Source organism: Tachysurus vachellii, chromosome 15 (assembly GCF_030014155.1).
Source record: "Tachysurus vachellii isolate PV-2020 chromosome 15, HZAU_Pvac_v1, whole genome shotgun sequence".
Classification (NCBI taxonomy): domain Eukaryota; kingdom Metazoa; phylum Chordata; class Actinopteri; order Siluriformes; family Bagridae; genus Tachysurus; species Tachysurus vachellii.
In genome coordinates this window covers 4,506,125-4,528,969 of record NC_083474.1, presented here as the reverse complement: position 1 = coordinate 4,528,969, position 22,845 = coordinate 4,506,125, and the positions used below count along the sequence as shown (strand labels likewise).

The following is a 22,845-nucleotide window of genomic DNA, read 5'->3' as shown; positions in this document are numbered from 1 at the left end:
AAAAATAACAGAAATAGAATAACGAGATAAAATACATCATGAAAAGGACGGAAAGTCTGATTAAAGCAGATAATCAAATATTCTGTTTATTATTATTATTATTATTATTATTATTATTATTATTATTATTATTATTAAATATTATTGTTATTATCATTGATGTTGTTATTTAATCTAAGTTTGTAAAATCTTTTGCTGCTATCACTTCGTCTGAAGATTTTAAAGAAATTTATAAATACTTAAATTGCTGTAAAAGATTTAAAAACATTTGGTTGTGTTTACAGTTATCAGGTTCTACTGAGTTCACTCTTTATTTATATTTTTTAATTTGTTTTAAAATTGTGCGAGCAGAAATCGGTCACATTTACAGGCGTAAAAATATAAGATGTTCTGACAGTCAGCAAATAGTGGATTTATTGTTTGCTTGAATAACCGTTTATAAAGTTTAGATAAAGAGAAAGATGGAGTGTGAAGGTGTAGTGCAGATTTCAATCTCACACGGAGACAGTGCTTTAAATGGAGTTTATTTTTGTCCACTTTACACAGTGCCTTAAATGAACGGTTTCAACAGGTTGTGTCCCAAATCACAATTCAGCACTAAACAGTGTGTATGACAGTGTGTTAACATCATAGATAAGACCATGGAGTCTTATTTAAACACACTAGTTAGTGAGGAAGTGTGCGGTTTGGGACGCGGCCCCTCTGAGCTGCTGTTTGAATGAAGCAGCAGCAACAACATAAAAAACAGAAACTACCCAATATTTATATTACTATTTACAAAATATTTCCATGTTCTAGTATTTTAGTGGGCCTACTAAAAAAAGAAGTAATAACATTTGCTTTAAAAATGTAAAATAACTACCAGTATCTCTCTTAATTTCAATAAATTAATGTTAATTTGCTCAGTTTAAGAAATCACACTCGTGGCAAATTAACTTGCAGAATAAATCACTTCAGACTGGGACACCGCTTAGCTTCGTGTGCTAATGCTAAAGCAAAAAGTCCAGGTGTTTGTGTCAGTGACGTCACAGAAATTATGAACATGATGCATTGCGCGCTTTGTTCCAGGATAAACGGTTCATTTGATGCAGCGTTAGGTTTTCCTGAATTAGACAGGAACTCAGAGTGGACTAAAAACAGAATAAGGAACCATTAAAGGTTCCACGTTGGACACAGTGCACTGCACGAACTGCAGAAATCAATCTGATTAAAATCCTCTTCCACACCTTTGAGAAACCAAATCAAATGAATCCATTAGTTCACTGAAAAGGTGAAATGAAGAGTAATTTACTGTCATTTGCTTTTTCTTTTGTGAAAGTGTTTGTTGTGATCAGTTGTAAATAAAACTAAAAATGACTTTTATGGCATGACTCAAAATAACCCTTTGTAGGAAGTAGAGTAAGGAAGTAGAGAGCAGTTTGGGCCACGTCCAAGTGACTTTCTTGTTTGCTGCTAATTGGATCAAAGCTTCTTTGCTCAAAAGCTTTTATCATGTGAAAAGATGTCGCTTGTAACAAATACACTTTCTCTCTCCTGAATGTAAAGTCTTCTGAGACTCGCTTAATAATAAAGGCCTTATCCCAAATTCATCAGTTCCACACTACAGCTCTTAAAAAATGGAAGCGCAGCTGAATTCTAAAATGTCTTATGAAATTAATAAAGAATAATTCTTTGCAGTCCGAGTCCTGCACTCTGTGTCGAAAAGTCGTTAGTGTGAATAAAATTTCTTCTGGTTGAGATTTCATCAGAAATCATTCAGACATGAAACTGTAAAACTATTGTTTAATTCATAAGAAAATGTAATTACGTCGGCCACGCCCACAATCCCAGCCCCACCTTCATCCTAACCACGCCCATATCTTCAGCCTAAGCTCCAAACCAGAACGCCTTAAATCGATTTAACCTTAGCTTTTTAGAAAGTTTATACAGGAGTATAAACATTTTATATTGGAGTGAATGCGTTAGACAGACTGTGAGACAGGTTGTTTTAGTAAGTGTGGATGAAACCGTCTTCTTTTAAGGGACCCATTAAGTGCGCACAATTCAACGATCCAATAGGAAACACCTGCCATACAGAAAATGTGGATTCCTTACCAGATATCGATTTTTTTAAAGCTTTCAAACTAGTGCACTGTGTAAAGAACATGTCGCATTTTCACACACACACACCGAGCTTGCGCTGTTTTCAACCGCACTAAATAAAGTGCGAAAGATGTCTGACGAGACCGGAAACATGATCCTATAAATAATAACCGAGTCCAGCTCTAACAGAAATAATATATCGAATAAAATTCAGGAGGAAGTAGTGAGAGAGGAGAGTAAACTACGCACTAAGTGTGTAAATGTGTGTGTGTGTGTGTGTGTGTGTGTGTGTGTGTGTGTGTGTGTGTGTGTGTGTGTGTGTGTGTGTGTGAGACAGAGAGAGATTGTTTAAAACAGGTTGGTCTTGAGCGCGCCCGGTTTTCTGTGGAAGGATGAGAGCACGCCGGCAAATGGTCCGGTGCTCGCGCTGTCTCCGGGCTGCCAGCTCTTCAACAGGTCTGGAGCGGAAGCTGGAGCAGCTGAACCGACACCGGGCCACGCTGGAGATTTGAGCGCGTGGTGCATAGACGGCGAGCTGGAGGTGTTGCCATAGCCACCGGATGACGGACTGGGACTCAGGCTGCTCGCGCCTGGACTGCCCGTGGTGTTGGCTGAGCTCGGTAGAGACGCCGTGCTGTCTGGTGTTGGGCTGCACGTGGACTCTTTAGACTCGTCATCCTCGGATGATGCGCGTGCTTCACCAGGTTTCTTGGATGTAACACTGGTGTTTCCGGTGTTTCCGCCGCCCTTTGCGTTTGCTGCGCGCTCCTGCTTGCGGAATTTTGCGCGTCTGTTCTGGAACCACACCTGTACAAATAAACGTTAAAGAACACGACGTTATTGATATAAACAGTGGAAATTTCTCTTCATGGAAAATGTTTACGAAGTTTATTAACTTATTTATATAATATTATTAATATTAACAATATTAATACTTATTATATAATAATATTAAATTATTATTAACTTATCATTAGAGGTACTTTTAAAGTGCCCTCAGAAAGAAATGTAAGCATGAATTAAAGAACCTTAAGTCCAGTTCCATTAACCTACAGTTTTCAGAACATAAACATCCTGAACTAGTGTTAATCTGGGTTATTATATAAAGCTTATACACACAGTCAACAACAACAACAGCAATAATAAATAAATAAATAAATAAACAAACAAACAAACAAACAAACAAACAAACAAACAAACAAACAAACAAATAAATAAATAAATAAATAAATAAATAAAAATAATAGTTACCTGAACTCTGGCCTCTGTTAGGTCGATCTTGAGCGCGAGCTCCTCACGGGTGTAGATGTCAGGGTAATGCGTTTCAGCAAACACGCGCTCGAGCTCCTTCAGCTGAGAGCTCGTGAAGGTGGTGCGGATACGTCGTTGTTTCCGTTTTTCATTCAGACCGGAAGGGTCCGAGAAGAATTTATAAGGAACTGTGAGAAGACAGATAGCGCTCCCTGGGGTTATTATAATTATTATTAATAATAATAATAATGATAATAATAATAATAATAATAATAACGAAGAAGATTAAGTTTTTCGTTTTTTAAATAATTAGACATGCCTTTGAGTATCTTTTTCTTTTGTGCCTGTTGTTTTGTTTTACTATTTTTATAATTTTTATTTCCTTAAATGGACGTTTGACTCACAGATTTCCCCTAATACGTAAACACATTTCCCACAATCATATTAATTTATTCTATTAAACAATTACCTTAAAGGAGTATGGATCAGTGTCGCTGATTTTAATTAACCTTGTTCGTTTTCTTTAAATTTGTTTTCTAAAAGATTTTTATTTAAACTGATTATAAAAGCAATGAAGTCATAACGCATTTTTATGGATATGATTTATGTAATTCTTCTTAAAAAAAAAAAATATATATATATATATATATATATATATATATATATATAGTTGTTAAATCAATGACAATAAAGCTATCTATCTATCTATCTATCTATCTATCTATCTATCTATCTATAACTCGTGCATTATTTCTGTATAAATATATAAATGTAATTACTGAAAAAATAAAAAAGAATTACAGAGTCACATGCATGTAACATTCCTAAACCTACCAAACTGAACAGAGCGGAAAGTTCTCCGTGCGTGTATGTGAGAGAGAAAGAGAGAGAGGGAGAGCGCCTGTGCTGCTACTTACCCGCTGTGTACGGTGCCGGCTGGTGTTCGCGCAGCGCGCCGAGGCTGCAGCTGGCTGCACCTAGTGTCGCGCAGCCCGGGTTTGCGCCGAAGCTCGTGCGGATCGGGTTGTACTGGAACGTGTTTGCCTGACTGCACGAGCTGAAGTCCGCGTACGCTGATGCTTCCATAGCCGCCATGCACGAGTCATACGTGTTCAGGTACGAGTAATCCATTTTGTACATGTGGAGACGGAATGCGCGAAGCGAGGCACCAGGTACCAAACAGCAGCACGTGCAGCTAGGATCTATGAAATTAACTCCACTCTTTCCAGTGCGTGTCGGTGAACACAGTCTGACGTTCTCCGATCGCTCTCTCAGTTGTTTTCTCTCTACAAGTGCACATCCACAGTCTTCTTGTGCTCGTGCTCACTGTGTCTATTTCTATCTGTCTCTGTCTCGCGCTCTGTTCTGCTCCGCTCCGCCCGGTGCAGCTCGAGCAGCGTTTATAATAAACTTGGCAGTCCGCGAGACAATAGCGAGGCGGTGGTCCCTCTTTACATGACAATGTCTCTAGAGCTCGCGCCCTCCTCCTCCTCCTTCTCCTCCCACCCCTTCGCTAGAGCGCATCCAGAACGCTTTAACCCTTTACCGGCGCACGGGGCGCACGAGATAGATATTCTTATTGCTGGTTTCCCCCGGTGTTAAAGTGCTCACTGACGAGCTCCAGAGTTTCACACGTTTCAGTTTTGAACAAGCTCGAACAAGCTCAGAGTCACGTGACGTAGAGAGTAGGAAAAAAACGTAATGTAATGTAATGTAATAATCTAATCTAATAATAATAATAATAATAATAATAATAATAATAATAATAATAATAATAATAATAATAATGCCGAAAACCCAGCTGTAGTGAAATTAACTAAATTTCACTAATAGGTTAAAGGCTGCTCAATATTTACATTTAATTCATTATAAAGGATATTTAAATACCTCGGGACAAGGTAGTATCTCTGTGTGTTTAATAAACAACCAGAGTACTTCTTTTAATAATTGTTTATTATTATTTACATTATTTATTATTATAATTGTTTATAACAACAACAAAAATAATTATAAGTAGAATAAGAACAATAATTATTAATGTTATTATTATTATTATTTTTATTATTATTAATAATAATAATAAACAATTATTTAAATGAATACTGTGGTTGTTTATCGAGGAACTGATTATTTTGAAAGCGGTACGCAGCATTTCCTGAGATTCGGTGTTTAATAAACACAATAAAACTCCACCTCAGTGCTGCAATGAACTCTTTAACCCGTACAGAGTTTGAAAATCTCGTGCAGTGTTTAGCTCATTTGACTTATATGGTTTATGGATTATGATTAATTTACCTGAGCTCATAAACACACTAATTTGTGTTGAAGACCAGAATGTTTGACATGTTCAGTGTGTTCAGTCTTGTTCTCGTATCACCAGGCCATCTTCTTCCTCCTTCTCTCTGTGAGCGCGCGCTCCCGTTCAGCACCGTATCTCTCTCGAGGCGCTTTCGTCACACTGCATTTCGGTAATTCGAGGCGTCTTTCTCCCGTCGCGCGCCATCAATCACCGGGCAAATTACGCGCGTTTCCGGCGCACGTTTTGTTTCCGCCACCGCGGACAGCTCGCGCCCGTGAGCAGGTTATGCGATGACGCGGCGCATACACCGGCGGAGCGCGCACATGAAGAGCTGTTTCCCTGAAATAAGACCTTTCACCAAGTGCTGCATCATATTTTTGCTCTCCCTGTCTCACTCAGAGGGATGCAGCTGCCTCCAAACTTCAAGTTAATATGCATCCATTAGCATTAGAGTTTATGTAAAAAATATTATTTTTTCTTATTCGTTAGCAACTTTAATATTTCATTTATTTTATGAAACTTAATTAAAAAACAAACACGTTATTATTTATTTATTTATATATTTCAGTTATTATTATTATTATTATTATTATTATTATTATTATTATTATTATTATATCAAAATCTAAATAGATAAACAAATGAACTTGAAAGTTTATTTAAACAGACATGTAATTCAAAATCACAGTACTGACTTTAGACATGTGTTAAATATATGAATAAATCGGCACACGGTTAAGCAGTGTAATGTTTTGCACATGTTTACCTTGGAAAAATACATTCGTTTTCTCGGGAGAAAGTCGGAAAAACGATTTGTTACATTTTGTTAATGAAAGGTGATCAATTTGAGCCGGGCGGTCTCGCGCAGACCGGGTCAGCGCTCGCGCACCCCTAAAGTGTCGCGCTTGCCCATTCTCTTTGTCGATTTTCTAGCTTTTCTCCCTTTCAATTACTACACCCAATTAAATTAAATTCAATTGAGTTTAATTGGCATGTACACTAACACTTACCATCTGTACACGTGATGTAATAGACGGGCGGGGTGGGGGGGGGTGTTTATAAAAATCATTCTTTCTCCTTTTTTCTCACAGTTTATATGTATAATATGTATAATATGTAAGACTTAAAGCAAATAAAACGTCATTTATTTTTCTTTTTGTTTGTTGTTACTATACTGCCTGTATTTGACCTCACAACATACATTTTGTTATACATGTATTTAATTTGTCTTCATTATTGTGCAGTAGCGTACAATCTCTCTCTCTCTCTCTCTCTCTCTCTCTCTTCTCTCTCTCTCTCTTTCTCTCTCTATCCATCACTCTAGCCCCGCCCCTTTCTTTTTACATCAATCTTGGGCTTCATTACGCCAATCTGCATTCACGAGCGATCGGTCACCGGAGCCTCGCCTCGAGCCTCACCGTCACCGGCGAGCGGGACCCCGTTCTTTTTTTAATGGCACGAGCATCGGATGCCATTAACGTCAAACTCCAACGAAAGATAATTCAATTAGTGTTCGGAAAGGACTCCCCCTCCCTTTACCCCACTCCTCCCCTTTACCCCACCGTCTGTTTTAGTTTTGTCTGAAATGGTCTTTTTCTGATGGCGAAGCAGAAACACACGGCGCGTTTTAAAGACTAAAGCTTTATGAGAAATTAATCGAGCCACTTGAGGGGAAAGTTGAACATGTCGGAGCAATTTTATTAAAAAGTCCTCTTAATTCTCCACCTCCTCCTCCTCTTGTTCCTGTCGGTTTCTTCATCGATCAGATGATTCTTGCCAGAGTTAAGACCTGGACATAGCTACAAACCCACGGCCTGTCAATCAAAACACACAAAAACTTCCCAGTGTCCTTCACTTCCCAGTGCCCCCACCTCTTATTTATCTAAACAGCGTGTTTGTGTGTGTGTGTGTGTGTGTGTGTGTGTGTGTGTGTGTGTGTGTGTGTGTGTGTGTGTGTGTGTGTGTGTGTGTATTCACTAATCAGCAATGAATTTTAAACAGTTCAGAGTTCAAAAACTCCTGAGGAGTTAAAGCCCGGATTAGAGAGAGAGAGAGAGAGAGAGAGAGAGAGAGAGAGAGAGACGCGCACTTTGAATGGATTAACGAGCTCGGTGTTGAAGGTCGCTGCTCTTTTTGGTGGCAACTTTGTAACTGATCTCTGATCGCGGTGCATGACGACAAACCGTGCTTTGTAAATACGCTGCTGATAATGAACATACATATCTAATATACGCCGTTTTATTTATTTTTATTCTTATTTTTAATTATTTATTTATTCATGTCCGGGCCTCACACACTTGCCCACACCCACCCACCCAGACACACACACACACACACACACACACACACACACCAGCACCGGTGTAAAATTATTTCATTTGAAAAAGAGAACAGTAGAATCAGTACCGTAACCAAAATCGTAAGCAACTCATATTGAGAGAGAAACTCAGACACTGCAAGCTCCAGCTATCGGTACTGCATTTAGAATATTAACTGATGTCATAATCATTGTAAGGTATAGTTATAGTTATATACATCTAGAATGATGTGCTGTTCCCCACAGTGTTTAGCTGCTGTAGATGTCTCCAGAACGACTAAACATCTCCCACATTTTCAAACAGAAAAATGTACTAAACTGAATTTTTTTCTTGTTTCGTGTTCCTCATGTTTAGTATGAATCTTTGTATGAGGTGCAGCTGTAAAAGGTTCAAATATTGACTATGATTAGTGTTTAGAGATATAAAGATACACTACATGGACATTTCTAGTAGAGCTACAGTTTAGAATATTTTCTCCTGCGAGTAAATTAGTCTATTTTTACAGTCCAAATTATTAATGTTTTATAAAAGTTTTTTGGGCTTCTGCTGCCTTCTGTTCACATTCGTCACGTTAAATCCTTATGAGCACCGAAACCCGGTCCACGTCTAGAGTACTGTGTGAGATATTTTCCTAGAGAACACTAAATTGTAGCATTTTCCAGTTTAATAAAAAGCACAGATCGCTTCTTGTCTCTTTCCTTTTTGTGAAATTTCCTGACTTTCCTGTGCGCCCAATATCATAAAAGCTGCATGCGCTGCTCCATTTATACATTTATAACCTAAATCAGGTTTTAGTTTTTGGACTGAAATGGCCATTACTGAATAAAAAACAACATTACATTAAAACGGGGCTATATGAGATGGAATGAAGACTTGGTCCCGAGAGAGAGAGAGAGAGAGAGAGAGAGAGAGAGAGAGAGAGAGAGAGAGAGAGAGAGAGCGAGTTTGGGTCAATTCCCTGGTTCTTTGCCGGTCGCGCGGAGGGAAGAAAAAAATAAAAACGGGCGCGCGCGCGCGGAGCAGCTTTGCCAAACACACTAATCAGATCACGGAGCTCTCGGGTCCCGGTGTGCGCGCGCTCTCAGGGCCAGGCCCAACTGGAGCTGTGCAAACTTAATCAAATTAAACTCACACTAAACTAATTAGCCTGCAATCTGCCACGCGCGCTGTCCCGGAGCTACAGCTCTGAATCCTGCACAGAGTTCTATCTCTTTTTATTCTGACTGAAAGAGGAGAAGGGGGTATATGGGGTGAGGTGGGGTGGGGTGTGTTGTGGGTGTAAGCGTGGTTTTTAAAGAAAGGGTCTTTTATTACACTAATCTTTTAAGGAAAGAACAATACTGCACACTGTCACATACCCGATGCTCAGTTTGCTCGCACGCGCGTTTGTCTCGTTAACCATCCGGGAAATGTCGAGTTTAAAAAACTCTTTATTTTCGCTCTGACACGTCAGCACTTCATTACAAGCTCGCGCCGTTCCCATAGTAACACAAAAGTCATATTTTCGTGTAAATAACAATTTATTTAAAGCAAAGAAACGAACACTCATCAACTCTTTTACTGCACTTTTACTAGAACTTTCACTTCCTCGACTCTAAAACCTAAAGATTCCCATAAGAACAGTTTAGGATCATTCTTACTGAAATCACTGTGAATGAAATAAATGTAGCTTACAAAAGAAACCATTTCCAACATAACATTAACTTTAAATGGTCATTACTGAAGACAGACCAGACTGAAATGTAAGAAGAATTCATCTTTATTCATCTTCAGTACTGAGTTTTAATTCATTTTACATTATTAGAAAATCGTAATTTCATAGTGAGAATCTCATCATGTGTAGCTGTAACTTGTCATTTCTTAATTTATAATCAGTTTCTTTATAATACTTTTCAGATTTACACCATGGCTCATTCACAGGGAGTGCACAAGTGATTTTTTCAAAAATATGGTCAGTTGTTGATTTAGTACATTTTTCTTCTGTAAGTAGATGTTTATCTAACATTACGGAAGGAGTCTTTACTATCAGCACTTGTCTAACATCTTCAGGACAGAAGGAAGCTGCATTTTTTTTTGTCTTGAGAAAAAGAGTAGCTAGTGAGAGAATGACTGTTTACATTACAAACATGTACAGTTCAGATGCACTATAGTGCTCAGATCTCAGGTTTGGTGTGTGAGAGGACGAGACATTCAGTGTTAGTCTTCACTTCCCTAATGCAAGATGTGAATTTGATGAAAATCAGCCAAAAATCTGTAAGGCTTCTGTTATTTGTATGTTTTTGTTTTTGTCTGAAAAAATTGACATTCTCTGATTTTCACCAGGGGGCACGGTGGCTAGCATGTTCGCCTCACACCTCCAGGGTTGGGGGTTCGATTCCCGCCTCCACCTTGTGTTGTGTGGAGTTTGCATGTTCTCCACATGCCTTGGGGGTTTCCTCCGGGTACTCCGGTTTCCTCCCCCGATCCAAAGACATGCATGGTAGGTTGATTGGCATCTCTGGAAAATTGTCCGTAGTGTGTGATTGCGTGAGTGAATGTGTGCCCTGCGATGGGTTGGGGTGTATCCTGCCTTGATGCCCGATGACACCTGAGATGTAGTACCCCGTGACCCGAGGTAGTTCGGATAAGCGGTAGAAAATGAGTGAGTGAGTGAGTGAGTGAGAGTGATTTTCACCAAATTCACACTCATTAAGGAGGTCAAATCTAACACTTACTCTTGTCTTATCACACTCTAAATCTGAAGTCTGAGCCTGTCATTTATTACACTCAGTAAAAGCTGCAGGAATGAGACACACATTTATACACTCTTTAAAACAAAAACATTTCTAATTGTTGAGAAGTTCATGTGGTAAAATAGGAATAAAACACTTCAATAATGTGGTGCTTGGAGCTGAACTATAGTGTAGAGTTGCTGTTACCACAAAAGGTCTAGAGTAGATAAAACAGCTGAGTGGCTAAAATCCACTAATGTCCAATAATATCTGCAGCTGATGTCTGTTAGCTGAAATACAGTGTGTACAACTTACAATACATTAACACAACTGTTTGATGTACAACAGATCACTCCTACATCACCATCAGTATGGTTAGATAAAGCTTTAAAAAATATTTAATGTATTAAAGATTTTCATACTGAGAAATTAAAAAAAGCTGGTTTTTGAACACTGACATTTTAAAATGTTAACAATTTACCAAGTTTTAATTATATGCTACATACATGTACAGTATAGTGTGTTTAACAAGCAGTATGTAAAGCATGAAGATAAAAACAACGCAAACGTACAAAACCTAACAACCTAATCTATCATCGATAGAACTATTGAATGAAATATAAAACACAAATGAAAATAAACTTTCATTACAGTAAAGTGTTAAAAGTAGATTATGTAAAGGTAAACCAGAATGTTTTCACTTTAGTCAATGTCTTTGGTTTTTTTACTCAGTGACATAAAGAATTCTTACATAAATGTTTGTTTTCTTGATTTTTTTCCTCTTCCTCTTTGAAAACCGCTGATTTCTTGCTGGAGAAAAAACGCTCAACATTAAAAGATTAGTGCATCAGCTGTTCAGTGTTCTGTAGTTGATGTTTAGTTTTTTTTTTTATTTTAGACTGGTGTGTTTCTGTAGTGGAAGCTTATGGCCACCAGTTTAGCATGGTATGCTAAATGCAGTAAGCATCAGTGATCTGTTGGACTGAAGTGAATGTGTTGGACTGAAGGCTTGAGATAAAATTGTGGTGTTATTCAGAAAATTGCATTGAGAGTAAACAATTTTGAGGAAATGTTGAGATGAATAGAAATGTCTCTGTACAAACGTGTGTGTGAGAAGTATTTAAGGAAGCCACTCTGAAAGAAATGCTGTTTCACACAGGAATACAAAATCCTCTGAAGTCTGATATAGAATGTATAATGGAAAGTGTGTGTGTGTGTGTCTGTGTGTGTGTGAGAGAGACAGACGGAGAAATGCGTCTAAACCTCTCCGGACACGAAGCACTTTTCTGTCTCGCTCCTTAACTGAATTTGACAGAATGATTTTTTGTGCAGTAACACTTAGCACACTCCGTCTCCTTCACAAATGGACTCCGGCCTGTCATCCAATATTCCTGTCTCCCAATATCCCCATCTTCCCTGCGCCTCCGTCTCCGTCTCAGCACTTTTCTGTCCAAAAGTGTCTCTGCTCTCTATAAACTGATACTTTAAGTTTGTCTCGTCCGAGTTTCTGACCGTTAACAATGACATCAGGAGAAGAGAGAAGGAGAAAAGAGCTCACACACACAGATGTGGAGGAGGGACTGTGTGTGTATGTGTGTGTGGTCAGTGGAATAGCCTGCATGCCACTGTGGTGTGTTTTAATGTTAATTGGTTCTCAGTTGGAAGGAAGCGAGTTTCTACATGTGTATGGAGGGATGCTGTGAAACAGAGGAGTGTGTTCCTCACTGACTGCTTCTGTTCATCTCCTCATTAAAGCGCGCGCGCACACACACACACGCTTCACATTCTTGGCCAAAATATTTCCACCGTGTTTTAGCAGCAGGTGTGTGGAGGACAACACATTCTGTACTTTCTTTAAATTTCATGGTCTTTAATTTAATTAAACAAATTCACATACACGCAAGCAACGCACGCACACACAAACATAGGATTCATGAAATTTATTCTGTTTTAATGGACCAGAAAGACAAAACACATGCAGATTCATTCATTTAAATTTAATTCTATACAGCTCCATTTTCACACACACACACTATAGTTTATACAGTTACAATGAATAGTTATCTTGCTATCTCTTATAGTTAGCTATCTCTTTTTTGAATAACTTTTTAAAGCAGTAGTTCAGTTTCCTTCTACACTGAATTTATTTAACTGCAGCTTTTAAGCTGAAATATTTCCATTTGTTAAATTAATGACTCACTATTATTTATTGACTTTCCCAATAAAACTGTAAATATTAATTGTAACTGATCTTAAATAAATGTCCTATTAGTGATGCAACATGTGGTAATAAATGCTTGAGATAAATAAAGTATGAGATTATTATTATTATTATTTAGTTTTATTAGTAAATGTGATTTCATGTACTTTAGTGATGTTAATAAAATGTCTATCAGCACTTTCATATGTGTTTATTTAAAACCAAATCATAATAAAAAAAAGTTTTCATGTTTATTGAATAAATATTATTTTCGGATATTTTATTTTTAAGTCATATTTTTGTACATTTTTATTTATTTGGCATGTTTTTGTGTCTGCAGTGACACACAGATGATGAAGATTTAAATACCCAAAGTATGAAGCAATGCTGTATCAGTTGTGCAGAATTTCCTTGGTTCTGAAAAATCCAGAACTGTCCTTTGGTCTGAAGAGAAACGTGGACCTTTCAGAAGCAGTGTATTTAATGTCCAGCATGGTGGTGCTTCCAGGACGAGTCTCTTCATCAGGAATAACAACGATATAGATTCATCACTCAGGAGATCAGCAGAAGGTGAGCGGGTGTTTAACAGGAGGTTAGTGGGTGTTTACAGGAGGTTAGCGGGTGTTTACAGGAAGTGAGCAAGTTTTTAATGAGAGGTTAGCGGGTGTTTAACAGGAGGTTAGTGGGCATTTAACAGGAGGTTAGTGGGTGTTTACAGGAGGTTAGCGGGTGTTAAACAGGAGGTTAGCGGGTGTTTAACAAGAGGTTAGCGGGTGTTAAACAGGAGGTTAGCGGGTGTTTAACAGGAGGTTAGCACTGGCGGTTGATTAACAGGAGGTTAGTGGGTGTTTAACAGGAGGTTAGCGGGTGTTTAACGGGAGGAGAGCACTGGCGGGTTTTTAACAGGAGGTTTGCGGGTGTTTAACAAGAGGTTAGCAAGTGTTTAACAGGAGGTTAGCACTGCCGGTTGAATAACAGGAAGTAAGTGGGTGTTTAACAGGAGGTTAGCAGGTGTTAAACAGGAGGTTAGTTAGCGCCTGTATGCCACCTGCTCTGGGTTTTGTGGTTGACGAATTTCCAGCTTTCGTGTTTTGCTGTCTTTATCCACTATCTCCAGGCGGAGAGATGGACTCCCTTGTTCCTCCTCCTCGTCTCGCAGTTCTCCATCCACAGTGAGGCGGAGTGTACAGCCTTCAGGGAGGAGCTCCTGCTCGTATGCTGCTGCTAACTGGTTCACCACCCGACGCTCCACCTACAGAACAAAAGCAGTGTTAATGCAGAGCTAATGTTACAGCAGGTATCCTGTTAAACTGAAGAGCTGCATACAGACAATATTCTAAACCTAAGTATTTTTAAATCAGAAATAAATGACATTTCATTTAAATATCTTTATCTGCTGCTACAGCATTTCATCACCGACAGCTTTACTACAAACGTTTACTTACACTGTGGTTTTTATTTTATTTTCTTTATTACTACACTTTAAGCATGTGTTTCAACATTTGAAGGAAACAAAAAAAATGAATATTAAAATAATTTAGGAAAATAAAAAATAAAATGTGCAAAAATATTAAACTTTATTTTTACATTATTATTACCTAAATAAATAACATTCATTGTCTGCTTTAAGACCCAACAGCAAATCTAATATCACAGCAAAAAGTCCACACACACACACACACACACACACACACACACACACACACACACACACACACACCTCCCCTGTCCGGAAGCCAATATCAGTGTATAAAGCCTCCAATCCAATAAGGACCATTATTGTTTCTTCTCCTCATATTTCTCTCTTCCTGACACCCTAGTGTGTGTTTAGCTGTGTGTGAGAGAGAGGAATAGAGTGTGTGTGCAGTATTGATTAGTCTATTGTGTATCGATGATGTTATTGATTGATTGTGTACCTCATGTTTGATGGAGCGAGCGCCATAGTGAAGGTTGTATCCTCGAGTCAGCAGGTCCAGCACGCCTCGCTCCCACAGCAGGGTGATGTCGTGCCTCTGTTTGGCCTGAGGAAAAAAACACAAAAACTGAGGACTGAGTGCAAAACAGAACCCCGTGTGTGTGTGAGAGAGAGAAAGAGAGAGTGAGTGAGAGGAGAGTGAGAAAGTGTGTGAGACAGAGTGAGTGAGAGAGAATGAGTGAGAGAGAGAGAGAGAGAGAGGTGAGAGAGAGAGTGAGTGAGAGTAGGTGAGAAAGAGAGTGAGTGAGACAGTGAGTGAGAGAGAGAGTGAGAGGTGAGTGAGAGTGAGTGAGAGAGAGTGAGTGAGTGAGAAAGAGAGTGAGTGAGTGAGAGAGACAGTGAGAGAGTTAGTTAGTTAGTTGCTATAATATACTGCCACGTCAGCTACTGAGGTTATCTTCATGGCAAGAACGGTTAATAAGAATTAAAATAACCTAAAATCACAAAGAAATAAATATAGACAAATATAGACAACTTAAATGAAATTTTTTACATTAATATATGACAGAAACTCTAAAACTTTTTCTGATGAAACCTTGTAAAATAGCTCTTTAAATGAATTGGCCTCATAAAATAACCTTCTGTGGTCATTATGCGCAGGACAGTCCAACAAAATATGCTTGACATTAAGGGGAATGCTGCAGTACAAGCACTGAATGGGGTCTCATTCAGATCACCTGATCGAGTCTTGAATTCATAGGAATTCGAAACCTGTTAGAAATTTCAGGGTGTATTTAAAATTTGTTATTCGACCATGTATTCCATTCCTCTTGCCACTTATTTAGTACATAGCCATTTATAGTAGGTCTATATTACGAGGGAGGAATTTGGCATCCAGTCACAGCCTGCCTTAAAGCTTTCAGTGAGAGAGAGAGTGAGAGATGAGTGAGAGTGAGTGAGAGAGGTGAGTGAGAGAGTGAGGTGAGTGAGAGAGAGTGAGAGAGTGAGTGAGAGAGAGAGTGAGTGAGAGAGTGAGGTGAGTGAGAGAGAGTGAGAGAGTGAGTGAGAGAGTGAGAGATGAGTGAGTGAGTGAGAGAGAGAGTGAGAGAGAGAGTGAGAGAGAGGTGAGTGAGTGAGTGAGAGAGTGAGGCGAGTGAGAGAGAGTGAGTGAGTGAGAGATGAGTGAGAGAGAGAGTGAGAGAGGTGAGTGAGAGAGAGAGTGAGTGAGAGAGTGAGGTGAGTGAGAGAGAGGTGAGTGAGAAAGAGTGAGAGAGAGAGTGAGTGAGTGAGAGAGTGAGAGAGAGGTGAGTGAGAGAGTGAGTGAGTGAGAGAGTGAGAGAGTGAGGTGTGTGAGAGAGTGAGAGAGAGTGAGAGGTGAGTGAGTGAGAGGTGAGTGAGAAAGAGTGAGAGAGAGTGAGTGAGAGAGAGAGTGAGAGAGTGAGTGAGAGAGACAGGTGAGTGAGAGAGAGGAGTGAGAGAGAGAGTGAGTGAGAGGGTGAGAGAGAGTGAGTGAGAGGTAAGAGAGAGAGAGAGAGATAGAGGTGAAAGTGAGTGAGAAAGAGAGATTGAGAGAGAGAGTGAGTGAGTGAGACAGACAGTGAGTGAGAGAGTGAGTTTTTATTGCCGCGGACCGGTTTTGATTGTTTATATTTTAGGTTGTTTTGATTTAATAATTTTAATTTAATTGTATTTAAACATGCCTTCAAAATAAAATACAGTTACACCAAAAAATGAATATAAAGTGATTTAACATTTTAACTCACTAGAACGCTAAATCAATGAGAACCCTGAGCTTGTTTCTTTGCAACGAGACGGTTCCATCTGGGGCAATAGGAGAAGTGTGTCATTGAAGCTTATGTCCAGTTTATTCCGTTGTTTTGTTTTGGTTGCCATCACTGCAGAAAACCCCGCTTCACATAGTTAGCATGTCGGAAATGGCAATAGGGATTTAAGTGCTGTGGTGACAATCTCAGGGTATTCCGCCATGACTTTAATCCAGAACACCGGCAGAGTTTCTAACTTTCTAACAACGTCTGTTTCGTACTCATTTTTGCTAATTTGTGGGTTGAATTTGAGCAAACACAATATACACGTACACCAAGCACTGTTAAACATGAGAAAGTACAGGTGAACAGAGAGAAGCACCTTCTCTCCATCAAAGCTACAACGCCACTGCCGCTTGCAGCCGCTCAGCTCCAGACGTCACTTAAACCCGGCCCAATATCACAATATTTTGCGCACGCGCGGTATTGGTGCGGCTTTAGGTGACGTCTCTCAGCTACCGGTAACCTCTCGTCCATGGAAAGTCGCACAAACCCGAGAGAAATACACCACAGTAAATACAATGGAAATAATTTAATGTTCCTTGGGCGGCCCGGTACCATTTGGTCCACGGACCGGTACCGGGGTTGGTGACAACTGCTGTACACAACAGTACACACAATACTGTACACAATAATGTACCCCACACAACACTGGTGTATAGTGATGTGTATACTGTTGTGTACAACACAACACTGTGCTTAACACTATAAAGAACAGTGTACAACACACAACACTGTATACTACACAACACTGTACAACAACACTGTACTTAACACTATACAGAAGACTGAACAACATACAACACTACAACACACAGAAAAACAACTAACAAGATGGTACACAACTTTGTACAGAACACTGTACTGCATAACACAGTAAACACGCACACACACCACTCTGTACAATATGCCACAGTGTACACAACATCATACACAACACAACAATTCAATACAAAAAAAGTCATTGCATTTTCCAAAATAATGAATAAACATAAATATTCATATTACACACACACACACACACGCTTTATTCTGTGTGTATGTGTTTGTTAGACAGAAATGGAGTTTTATTCATATTTAAATATTTATGAATGGCCCACATGTTAACCTCACTAATATGATTATGGTCATCAGACTGTATTGATTCCCTCTTTGTGTGTGTACACAAAGCCATTTCTCTTTGTGCTGTTGATACGAAGCACACCAATAAACACATTAAGCATGCACACACACACACACACCCTCATGCACACACACATGCGCATACCTTTTTGGCCCAGTAGTTGAGCTCTTTGCTGACGAGCTGAATGAGCTCAGAGTGGCAGAAAGGCAAAAAGTAAACGATTTCGCTAATTCGTCCCAGAAATTCATCCCGTCTGAACTGGGCCTGAAAATACAGCACACCAATCACAACCTGTTTCCAATAACACTTGGCCAATAAGATTCCACCATATTTTATATACTATGGCCATAAACATGTTTCTGTTTCCTTGTTTCTGACTCTCTGGAATACGTGTGTGTGTGTGTGTGTGTGTGTGTGTGTCTACATGCGTGCATGTGCGTGTGTGTGTCTTTTCAGTTGGAATATTCCCATGGTAACCAGCACTGAAAACAGCACTAGCTTCGATCAGTATTTATCTCACATATAAAACAGTCAAATCAGGCAGAAATGTGTCTACCTTCAGTATGGGGCGAATCACTTCCTCTTTAAACTTCTTAGAGATGGTAATCTTCTCACTCTGCTGGACTTCATCTGAAATAAACCAAACACACAAACACACAGAGGGTATTCAGTGTTACTGCATGTAAAAGGTTGCTAGCTGTTATGTGACAGGGAAGTGCTGACAGCTAGAGGGGAATTGGGGATAAAATAGGGTTAATAAAAAATAGGTCTCACCCAGACTGTCTGCCAGACGGCGGCGACTCTGCTCCTGAGCTTCCTGTCTGAGCTGTATCGCATGCTGGGCAATTTCATCACTTGCCACATTGGAGGTCATTATGAAGATGGCATCCTTGCATTCAATGGTTTTCCCTTTCCCATCTGTCAGACGTCCCTGACCAAGAGATATTGTAAAAAAATTACTCAAAGATCACATAACGCTGTGGCTCAGTGAAACAGTGACACAGTGAACTAACAACTCAGTGAATAAGTGGCTCAGTGAAACAGTGAACCATTGACACAGTGAACCAGTGATTCAGTGAACCAGTGACTCAGTGTACCAGTGAACCAGTGACTCAGTGTATCAGTGACACAGCGAATCAGTGTCTCATTCATAGTTAATAATGAGCAATGTAACAGTGACACAGAGTATCAACAATACAGAGTGATTTAGTGTTTCAGTAACTCTGTAATATTGACTCAGGTGATCCTAGGGTTCTGACCTCATCAAAAAGCTGCAGCATGATGGTGAGGACGTCAGGATGTGCTTTATCCACCTCATCAAAGAGCACTACAGCGTTCGGACACTGCTTCAGCAGTTTAGTGAGCTGACCGCCTTCCTCATGACCGACATACCCCGGTGGAGAACCGATAAATTTAGCCACCTAATGCAACACGCAACACGCAACACACACACACACACACACACACACACGCACACACACACAATGACAGTGTGAGCCAGAGTTTGTGTGAGTCTATGTGTTAAAGCTCAAGGTCTACAGAGCTCCTCCTCTAAACAGTGTGACAGCTCAGCAGTGGGGTCACAAATAACAAAACCTTTAAAACACTCACTTCAGCTTTAATACCAGAGACTCACTGAGCTGAATTTACTGCCTAAAATTTCTGGTAGTATTTCTGTAGGGAAAATTCCTTGTATTTGAGTCAGGCTTTGAGCTCCAGAAGAGAATCACCAGCATGTTCTCACACCTCGGAGGCTGCACATGCTGCAAAGGGAAATCTGATACATTCATTATTTTCTGGCCTCAAGATAAGCAATGTCTCTAATTAAGATTTAAAAAAAAATTGTCAAGGCCAGAAGGTGCGATTATTTTTTGTAACAGCAGAGAAAGTAGGTCAGGCTGCAACATGTTTACATAAATTAACTATTATTTATGTTTAAATTAAAAAGTCCTTAAAATCAAAGTCAGAATCACACTTAACTGAGACGTTCCACTGTTTAGACAAACCCTGAAGTCTGTTAAAAGTCTGTGTGTACACCTGAGGCTTTAAAGTGTAATTTCAAAATGAAATCCAGAGATTTACTCTACTCTGTTTACAATCCTGTGTGTGTGTTACCTCGTGTTTCTCCTGGAACTCTGACATGTCCATTCTGATGAAACCCTGTGAATATAAAGGTGGTGATCAGAGAACAGATTAAGGTTGTAGTTTACATGGATGTGTGTCTGTGTGTTTCTGACCTTTTTAATGTCTTTGTGAATGTAACGAGCCACCTGCTTTGCCAATTCCGTTTTACCTACACACACACACACACGAAATTCCTGACGTAACACCATGGATTGTATAACATCAGGAAGTGAAGGCAAGTTAAAATCACAGTTACTCGAGTGAAAAGTTAGAACTGTGTGACCGCAGAACCGTTCTCTGTTCTCCAACACTGCACGTCTGTAATTGTCATGGCAATAAGGTCACTGCTTCCTATATCTGTATTTTTCCCCCATTTCTCTCACTCTCTCTCTTCCATCTTTTTCACTCAGTCTCTTTTCTCACTCCTGTCTCTGAGTAAATAAATATTCCTCCTATGAACTTCAATATAAATAAATGTGGCGCATGCTCAAGGCTGCTGAATATTAATGCTGCTGGTCAGAGGAGAGACGGGATATGAGACATCTGACAATCAGCATCCATCTCCCCCAACAAACAAATAACTCCCTGTGTGTATGTGTTTGTGTGTGTGAGAGAGCAAGAGAGAGAGTAGGTGTGTGTGAGAGAGTGCAAAAGAGAAAGAGTGTATGTGTGTGTGAATAAATGTGTAACATGAATGTGTGTACTATAAACACCAGGCTAGTTTTAACACAACATAGTGTGTGGAGAGTGTAACTCAGTATCTAATGGACAAATAAAGATAGATTTGGGTAAAGCACAGAGTTACAGAATACAACAATGTGTAACAAAGTGTGTAACAGTGTGTAAAAAAGTGTGTAAAAAAGTGTGTAATGAACAAAATGTGTAACAAAGCATGTAATAAAGGCACACTAAAGTGTGTGTGTAATAATGTGTAATTATTTTTGTGTAATAGTGTGTACTAGAGTGTGTAATAGTGAGCAAGTGTGTGTAATAGTGTGTAACAGTGTGTAAGAGCGTGTAAAGTAGTGTGTAATAATGTTTGCAATAGTCCATAATAAAGTGTGTAATGAACTGCGTGTAACAAAATGTTTAACAAAATGTGTACTAAAGTGTGAAATGTAGTGTGTACTATAGTGTGTAATAAAGTGTGAAATGTAGTGTGTACTATAGTGTGTAATAAAGTGTGAAATGTAGTGTGTAATACAGTGTGTAATAAAGTGTGAAATGTAGTGTGTACTATAGTGTGTAATAAAGTGTGAAATGTAGTGTGTAATACAGTGTGTAATAAAGTGTGAAATGTAGTGTGTACTATAGTGTGTAATAAAGTGTGAAATGTAGTGTGTACTATAGTGTGTAATAAAGTGTGAAATGTAGTGTGTACTATAGTGTGTAATAAAGTGTGAAATGTAGTGTGTAATACAGTGTGTAATAAAGTGTGAAATGTAGTGTGTACTATAGTGTGTAATAAAGTGTGAAATGTAGTGTGTAATACAGTGTGTAATAAAGTGTGAAATGTAGTGTGTAATACAGTGTGTAATAAAGTGTGAAATGTAGTGTGTAATACAGTGTGTAATAAAGTGTGAAATGTAGTGTGTAATACAGTGTGTAATAAAGTGTGAAATGTAGTGTGTAATACAGTGTGTAATAAAGTGTGAAATGTAGTGTGTACTATAGTGTGTAATAAAGTGTGAAATGTAGTGTGTAATACAGTGTGTAATAAAGTGTGAAATGTAGTGTGTACTATAGTGTGTAATAAAGTGTGAAATGTAGTGTGTACTATAGTGTGTAATAAAGTGTGAAATGTAGTGTGTACTATAGTGTGTAATAAAGTGTGAAATGTAGTGTGTAATACAGTGTGTAATAAAGTGTGAAATGTAGTGTGTACTATAGTGTGTAATAAAGTGTGAAATGTAGTGTGTAATACAGTGTGTAATAAAGTGTGAAATGTAGTGTGTACTATAGTGTGTAATAAAGTGTGAAATGTAGTGTGTAATACAGTGTGTAATAAAGTGTGAAATGTAGTGTGTACTATAGTGTGTAATAAAGTGTGAAATGTAGTGTGTACTATAGTGTGTAATAAAGTGTGAAATGTAGTGTGTACTATAGTGTGTAATAAAGTGTGAAATGTAGTGTGTAATACAGTGTGTAATAAAGTGTGAAATGTAGTGTGTACTATAGTGTGTAATAAAGTGTGAAATGTAGTGTGTAATACAGTGTGTAATAAAGTGTGAAATGTAGTGTGTACTATAGTGTGTAATAAAGTGTGAAATGTAGTGTGTAATACAGTGTGTAATAAAGTGTGAAATGTAGTGTGTAATACAGTGTGTAATAAAGTGTGTGGGAGGTTTAGGTACACATTTATACAGTGTAATAAAGTTGAAGGTGTAGCCTATTAGAAAGTGCATGAATTAAACAATGAATTAAAATATGTTTTAATCATTTACCAATTCCTGAAGAGCCGAGGAAGAGGAAGACAAGGGGATGTTCTTCATCATACCAGCCATTCTCCTTCCTCCTGATAGCTGAAAAAGTGAAAATGGGGGGTTTATTAAAACTGACGAAAGAGCGCTTATGAGAGAGAGAGAGAGAGAGAGAGAGAGAGTGTGAGAGAGAGAGTGAGAGAGTGTGTGTGTGAGAGAGAGAGAGAGAGAGAGAGAGAGAGTGAGAGAGACAGAAAGAAAGGAGAGAGAGTGAGTGTGTGTGAGAGAGTGAGAGAGACAGAGAGAGAGAGACAGAGTGTGTGTGAGAGAGAGAGAGTGAGAGAGTGAGTGTGTGAGAGAGAGAGAGAGAGACAGCATGTTCCGTACACACACTGAATATGCACTACTTCTGGAGCAAATGGAAAAGATAATATTTTATGGATTAAATAGTAGTTTTTATCAACTGGAATGTTTTACACACTACGGTTATATAATAAAACACTAGGTTGCTTCTTGCTGCTGTTCAGTAAATGTGTGTCGTATGAACACAAGCTGGTTTTTACAGCTAAATCAAACTAA

General features: G+C 38.9%; 2 protein-coding genes across 2 annotated transcripts in view; both read right to left on the bottom strand.

The window, feature by feature from the left end:
* Window positions 1-549: 549 nt before the first annotated feature.
* Window positions 550-4,789, bottom strand: phox2a (paired like homeobox 2A). The gene is made up of 3 exons (XM_060888138.1): window positions 4,251-4,789; window positions 3,334-3,521; window positions 550-2,889 (listed from the first exon to the last, which is right to left on the bottom strand). The coding sequence occupies exons 1-3, from the start codon at window positions 4,471-4,473 to the stop codon at window positions 2,431-2,433; spliced, it is 870 nt and encodes a 289-aa protein (XP_060744121.1). The 5' UTR covers window positions 4,474-4,789; the 3' UTR covers window positions 550-2,430.
* A 7,797-nt stretch (window positions 4,790-12,586) lies between these two features.
* Window positions 12,587-22,845, bottom strand: part of clpb (ClpB family mitochondrial disaggregase) — a 38,421-nt gene continuing 28,162 nt past the window's right edge. The window contains exons 9-17 of the mRNA XM_060888416.1: window positions 22,291-22,368; window positions 19,960-20,015; window positions 19,838-19,882; window positions 18,982-19,143; window positions 18,497-18,653; window positions 18,279-18,352; window positions 17,867-17,986; window positions 14,778-14,882; window positions 12,587-14,113 (exon numbers count right to left, since the gene is read on the bottom strand). Of these exons, the coding sequence (XP_060744399.1) occupies window positions 13,892-14,113; window positions 14,778-14,882; window positions 17,867-17,986; window positions 18,279-18,352; window positions 18,497-18,653; window positions 18,982-19,143; window positions 19,838-19,882; window positions 19,960-20,015; window positions 22,291-22,368 (1,019 nt within the window). The 3' untranslated portion in view covers window positions 12,587-13,891. The remainder of the gene's footprint in view (window positions 14,114-14,777; window positions 14,883-17,866; window positions 17,987-18,278; window positions 18,353-18,496; window positions 18,654-18,981; window positions 19,144-19,837; window positions 19,883-19,959; window positions 20,016-22,290; window positions 22,369-22,845) is intronic.